This window comes from Podarcis filfolensis (assembly GCF_964270895.1).
Source record: "Podarcis filfolensis genome assembly, chromosome: Z".
NCBI classification, from domain to species: Eukaryota; Metazoa; Chordata; class Lepidosauria; order Squamata; family Lacertidae; genus Podarcis; species Podarcis filfolensis.
In genome coordinates, this window is record NC_139617.1 from 39,095,028 (window position 1) to 39,102,094 (window position 7,067).

General features: G+C 46.7%; 1 protein-coding gene across 5 annotated transcripts in view; it reads left to right on the top strand.

Moving 5' to 3' along the window:
- The window catches only part of MVB12B (multivesicular body subunit 12B), a 98,571-nt gene extending 91,730 nt beyond the window's left edge, over positions 1–6,841 (top strand). For 4 of the 5 annotated variants that reach the window (XM_083597068.1, XM_083597067.1, XM_083597066.1 and 1 more), the window contains exons 10-11: positions 1,648–5,750; positions 5,913–6,841. In XM_083597068.1, coding sequence (XP_083453194.1) covers positions 1,648–1,734 — 87 coding nt within the window. In that variant the 3' untranslated portion in view covers positions 1,735–5,750; positions 5,913–6,841. The remainder of the gene's footprint in view (positions 1–1,647; positions 5,751–5,912) is intronic. The other variant, XM_083597065.1, reaches the window with a different exon arrangement.
- Positions 6,842–7,067: the final 226 nt, after the last annotated feature.

Here is a 7,067-nt window from a genome sequence, read left to right on the forward strand (position 1 = left end):
GTGTTGAGGAGATGGTTGTACTTACTCTGACACTGCATGTCAAAAAAAAAAAAAAATCCTTAGGCCAAATAGTTTAATGTGGCCCCCAGGCCTTTTTGTCTGGCTCTCAGAATTTTTCCCCAGACCAATTTAAATGTTAAAGCTTTGTGCACTAGCTTGGTTCCTTTCCGTCTTCCATCCAGGGGAGCCAGAGGCAAGAACACATTTCAACCAGGAACAGAAGCACTCAAGCAAGAAGGGTGCAAAGCAGGGCCAGTGAGGGATATACCATATTTTTCACTCTATAGGACACACTTTTCCCCCTCCAAAAATTAAGGGGAAATGTGTGTGCGTCCTATGGAGAAAATGCAGGCTCCTTGGCTTCAGCGATAGCAACACGAAGCCTCTGAAGTGCTCCGAAGAGAGCTCCCCCTGTGCTCTGGAGGCTTCGCGTTGCTTTCGCTGAAGCCCCCAGAGCGCAGCAGGAATTCGCGCTGCGCTCCGTGGGCTTCAGGCAGCTATCCGCAAGTCTTCGGAGCGCAACAGGAATTCCCGCTGCGCTCCGGAGGCTTGCAGATAGCCGTCTGAAGCCTGGAGAGCGAGAGGGGTCAGTGCACACTGATCCCTCTTGCTCTCCAGGCTTCACTTCACTGGAGAGGAGCTGCACCGTTTTCCCTCTCTGCGCAGCGCCCCTTCAGCGAAGTGGGAGGAGAAATGGAAGGGGCTCCGTTTCTCCTGCCACTTCGCTGAAGGGGCGCTGAGCAGAGAGGGGGAGAAATTTATTTTTTTCCTGTTCTCCCCCTCCTATGGTGCGTCCTATTGAGCGAAAAATATGGTATATGGTTTTGAATGAGTGCCAGATAAAAGGGAGGGGCAGATTTGGCCCCTGGACCACAGCTCCCCTACCACTGAACTAACACTCCCTCCACACACTCCCCACCCCAAAATCACTTAAGGAGATTACCTAATTTAGGGATTCTGGTCACATCTACACCTTACACTTAAAGCCCTTCCTTCCTTCCTTCCTTCCTTCCTTCCTTCCTTCCTTCCTTCCTTCCTTTCTTTGCAAAATCATAATATGCACTTCCATAAAAATACAGCAAGGAGAAATGCAGCAGATAAGGATAATATGAGCAAGAGATGCATGAAACTATAATTAAAAGCATCAGTAAATGCTAATGGGTTGAAAGGAAAAATATAATGATGTAAAGACCTGACTAAACCTTTTTTTCCCTCCTGAAGTCATCTTCCGGAAGGGAAGGGTGCTTCGTGCCAAGCCTCTATTGGTAAGGGGTTCCACAGGCCAGGGGCTGCCACATGAAAGACTCATTCCCTAGAGAAAGCCAACCAAACCTCAGTGGCTTCACCACCTCCCAAAGAATCTTGGGAACTGTAGTTTAAGGGTGCTTGGGTTTATAGCCCTGTAAGGGGGCAAGCTACATGTCCCAGAATTCTTTGCGGAGAAGCCATGTGCTTTAAATGCATGTGGTGGATGATGACCTAAGCCTCTCTTTGTTACCCAAACACAAGTCAGGATCTGCCTGGGAAAAAGTCTGCTTTAAAATCTCTAGGTGTCCATTCCTCAGCTGCCTTGGCTCTCTTGATGGTTGTGTGGTGTGGCTTATCTGTGAATCCAGCTCAACACATCTCTATTTCTGTTTCCCACAGTACGATTACAGCTTCCGGACAGAGCAGAGCGCTGCTGCCAGGCTCCCCCCGAGCCCCACTCGATGTCCACAGCTCCAGCAGTCCTGAAGCCCCCACCCCTGGGTGCCACGGAGAGGGGAAGCACATGTACTACTGAGAGGGGAGAGTGATTCCCCTCCTCTCCACGTGACCTTTTCCCCAAACCCCTTTATTCTCCCCTCCCCACAAAAGCAGTGTTACTGGAACCCTTTCCAGCAAAGGGGACTCTCTCTTTCTTTCTCTTTCTTGTGTCTGATGATTTGTCGCTGTCTTTGTACAAAATAACTGGATAGGATTTATTTCTTCTTTGTTTCTCTCTTTTTATTTTTGATATCTCTCCTTGCTTCAGAGATTTTGATTTGGCTGCGTTAACCCTTTTCATCAACTGTCTTGACCTCCCATATCTCCTTTCAGGGTCCACTCTGCATCATAACCGTGCTAACCAATGTGTTGGATTGATGGATGTGTTGGTCCATCGCCTTTTTTATGATGATGTTTGCTTTGTTTCTGATAACTGGTTCTGCCAGGTTAAAATCCAGTGAAGGCATCTTTCTCCAAAACGCCTTGCGCCATCTAGGAAGCCACAGCCACCTCATCTGTGGCTTTTAACAGTGATCTCCCAGCTGATTCTGGAATACCGCCAATCCAGTGCAGTCATACTGCTCATGTGGGACTCTAAAATCACAGCATATCATTGATTCTAAACTTGTACCTCAATCTCTATACAAGGTTGAGGTTTATGTCTGGACTGAACCGAGACAATAAACTGGGTTGTGCTTTTGGTTGGCTGGTGTTCTTCCATAACCTGTGACAGTTTCACTCGGCACTGGAGGAGGGAAGAAAGTAAACAAGAAAAGCCAACAATTTTGCCTTCTTTGCCATGAAAATCCCACACAGCCAATTGTCTGCAGTTGGAAATGAGCTGAAGACCTTTTGTGGCCTGGACTTCCCTCTGGCTCATGAAGAAGCCTGGAGATCCACTCTCCCAGTCCCACTAGCAAAGCCATTCTTCATCCAAAGATCATGCTATCCACCTTACTTGGTTTCCAAAGGCCTGTTGGTGGGGGGGCACTTCTTTTTTCCAGCTGAAAATAGACCTAGATATTTGCCTGGAAGCGTGGGAGATGCTCTGTGGTGCACTCTGTCTATCTGTCTCTGAATGCAGACTGCCTGGAAAGATGTCCAGACTTCCATTGTCTCCCCAGAAATACTTGAATGTGGCAGCTAAGAAGACAGCCAATCAAAACATGCCGGTCGCAGCAGCTGGCTCCTAAAGTCTTTGTCTCCCCTATTGGCTGCTTGATGATGAGAGCGACCACCATGTGTGCCTCTGGAAGCCTCCTGAGAAGGGAGTTAAGACTTCAGTTCACAACAAGTCTGGTCCCACTTCGCCAGTCCAAGGACAACTTTAAACTTCAGTCTCCAGCATGCTCACGACAAGTGTCTTGTTCGAGACCCAAATGCATGTCTTGGTGAAATCTGTTAACTGTATTATTATTTTTTAATGTTATTTTGGAAAGCCTGTGTGATCTCATGTGCTGCTGTTTGAGAGTCCCTGCCGGAGAGAACAAAATGTTTTTCAGGGGCAGCAAAGAGGGACAGGATTATTACCACTTCTCCCCACCCACTGCCCTCTTCAGGTGGAAAGGTTCAGCTGTGTAACATGTAAATAATGATTGTCTAACGGTCTTCAAATTAAAACACGGTGGTCATAGAAAGGCAGCTGCTCTTGTGAGTTGTTTGGCAAGCATGTTCTTCAATTGTTCTTCCAAGGTTAAGTGCATGGATGAAAGTTGATATAGACATACCATCTTCTTCCTGACGGTGTGGGATGTTCCTAGTACTTTATTATCTGTAGCCCTAATCTCCCATTTGGCTACTATTCTATGTCTAACAAAATTCAGATTTTTCCTATGATGACGACTTCAATGCTTTTTTGAAATACCAAATGTCAAATTCTTTTTAAAGTGTCTTTTTTTCTTCTCTTCTTTTTTGGTGCCTCTGCTTTGCTGGTGCCCTAAGCATGTGCTTAGTCTGCCTATAGGCTGACCCAGTACTGCTTCCAACTCCAGAGTTATAAGAATCCTCTCCAGCCCAAGTGGGTGGGTGGGCAGATCTTAAGCTTTTTGGTGGACTGAGTTGCTGCTGTTTCATCCACTCACAGTTCACAGCAGTGTTTACTTGATAAGAGTGTTTTCATGGGCCTTTCTCTCCTCCAGGTTTTTGACACATACTGCCCCGCCGTCTTTATCTGGAGAATCCGTCTTCTAAAGCAAGGGTGGGAAAGCAGTGGCCCTCCAGTAGCTTTTGGACTACAACTCCCATCATCCTTGACATTGACCATGCTAGCTAGGGCTGATGGGAGCAGGAGTGCCACAGGTTTCCCACCCCTGATCTACATGCTGCTGTCTTTGTCACTGTTCTCCCTCAGCCCTGTTTTCCCATTCTGAGCCCCAAAGATTACCCATGGAGCAGCAAAAGCTATGGCTGGAATGTACCACTTGAAACTGCAGGGGGGGACTCACATCATGGACTATTCCCCATCCAACACATACACAAAAGCCAATCTAGCGTGTCAGGGGAAAGTCTAGGTTACCCCCTTTTGATCTGACATGCTAGGTGACGGGATTATTGTTGGGGGTCAGGTCCACAAAAAGGCTTACCACCTCAGCTGAGAACTAGGCCCTATGGATCATTAGAAGAAATGAAAAAATGAAATGAAAAAAATAGATTGATAGTGCCAGGGTGATTATTTTGAAGACCAAGGCCCTTTTCTTACAAACCTGGAAAAAGCTGGTGCGTTGGAGCCTGCCACTGTTAATTTTTCCTGTAGGGGGCAGTCTGTACCTAAAATGAGAGCGTACAGAAACCACGTGAGACCCCCCCCCCCCCCGTTCCTTGTTGAGAGGCCCACAGAGACTTTCACAACCAGCCCTTTATCTACTGGGAAAGCACAGGTTTATCCTTGTCTTCCCCCAATGGAGGTTGCTGGTATAGCATTCAGTGTGTTCTGAACAGCCTACATTGTCTTGAGGCTTTTTCAAACCACGACAAATGCGTTTCACAGGTAATGCTTTGTCTCAGAAAAAGAAAGTGATGCAAGCTGTCTGTACATTGCCAAATGCAACGATTTGCACACACATCTCTTTTGTTGTGTGCACACATGTGCAAGTCTCACTGACCTTTTTAAGTGCTTCCTGTGGGTCATTCCAGCAACCGCCATGGGGGGAGACAAAGGGATTGGTTCCTTGGCATTGGCCATGTGTTCATCTAGATCAGGGGTAGGCAACCTAAGGCCCAGTCACCTTCTAAATCCGGCCCGCGGACGGTCCAGTGTGTTTTTACATGAGTAGAATGTGTCCTTTTATTTAAAATGCATCTCTGGGTTATTTGTGGGGCCTGGCTGGTGTTTTTATATGAGTAGAATGTGTCCTTTTATTTAAAATGTATCTCTGGGTTATTTGTGGGGCAGGCAAAGGAATTAGTTCATCCCCCCCTCCCCCCAAAAAATATAGTGCGGCCCACTACATGGTCTGAGGGACGGTGGACCGGCCCACGGCTGAAAAGGGTTGCTGACCCCTGCTCTAGATCTCAGAGACAAGCATGAGACAAAACACTGGGCTGGATATAAGTGGTGTTACTCCTGTGATTTTATAGTGGCTGAAAAAAGTGCAGCTGCAATTGTGAAAATGATTCCCAGCTTTCCTCAGCAATGCTGATGCCACGACTGAATGCATTAAGGAGCATCTGATAACGCAAATGGGTTTAAAATTCACTGGCAGAGCGTCTGCTTTGCATGCAGAAGATCCCCGTTTCAGTTTATGAAATCTCCAGGGCTTGGAGAGACCCTCCTGCCTGAGACCCTGGAGAGCTACTGCAAGTCAGCGTAGACAGTACTGTGGTACCTCGGGTTACGAACTTAATTCGTTCCGGAAGTCTGTTCTTAACCTGAAACCGTTCTTAACCTGAGGTACCACCTTAGCTAATGGGGCCTCCCACTGTTGCAGTGCTGCCAGCACGTGATTCCCGTTCTCATCCTGGGGCAAAGTTCTCAACCCGAGGTACTACCGGGTTAGCGGAGTTCAGTGGCGTAGCGTGGGTTGTCAGCACCCGGGGCAAGGCAAGTAATTTGCGCCCCCTAACCCGTGGATTTGCGCCCCCTAACCAATGGATTTGCCCTAACCCCAGATGTTGCGCCCGGTGCGGCCGGCCCCCCCTGCACCCCCCACGCTACGCCACTGGCGGAGTTTGTAACCCAAGTACCACTGTACTGAACTAGAAGGGCCAATGGTCTGTTTCAGTACAAGGCACCTTCCTGTCTTCAGATCTGTGGAGTAAATTGGTTAGTTTCCAAGTAGATATGGAAGACAATCTTCCATTAGGATTGGGTTGATTGTGACTCTTCAGGAGTTGCTAGACTACAATTACCATCAAGGTTAACCACTGGCTGTGCTTAATGTGTGTTGGGAGTCTGGCTGTGCCTGCTCCAGATGTTGTCGATGTGCTTCCCAGGTGCTGCTCAACTGCAGCTCCTGTCGTACCTGAACTTCGGTTATAGTTGCTGGGGCTAACAGGGGGTTTTGTTCACCAGCATTTGGAGGGCACCACAGAACACCCCCAAAATTGTTGAGCTGTTGTTTTTTTTTACAGAGACGCTAAGATCCAGAGCAACGGACGTATGGCAGCCCTACGACTTTCGAACTGGAGAGTCACACAACCCCAACCCCACCTCCCCCCCCAATTAATGATTAAGCTTGGTGCTCTGTTTTCAAAAAAACCATCAACTGTGGGTCTGTTTTGCCCAGGCGACTTAAGAGTGCTCAAATATAAAATGCATTAACAAGATCTTGACAATTTTTTATGACATCAGATCATACAGGCAAAAAGAAACACTTTTTTATGCAGTTGGGAATCTTCAGTTGTATTGTATTTGTGCGTGTGTGTGTGTGTGCATATGTGCGGTGTGTGTGTGTGTGTATTTTTAAGATGCTATGCATTTTATTTGTGATGGGACATTGAAAGTGGATTAACTCGTTCATTAATTAATCCTATTAATATTATCCTTTCATATTTATTTTAGATTGCCTTCCTTGTATTTTAAAAGGGAAGTTTGTGTCTGAAAATTTAACCTGTATTCTTAATATAATTTGTTAAATAAAAGTTTTAACCAGTTTCATTTTCTTCTTCTTCTTCTTTGGAGTTTTGAATTTTGGTTCGGGTGGAGGCATTGCATGTTCAAATGCTTCCCCCACCTGCTGCTTGTGAAAATCTAGCAGCTCAGGAAGCAGTGTACTTCTAACCTAGGCTTCTCCTTGAGATGCTAGAGCTTTCTTATTTAATGTGGTTGGCCGTTCAGATACGCAACTCATCCATCTGCTTTCTGATCTGATATTTCTCCAGAG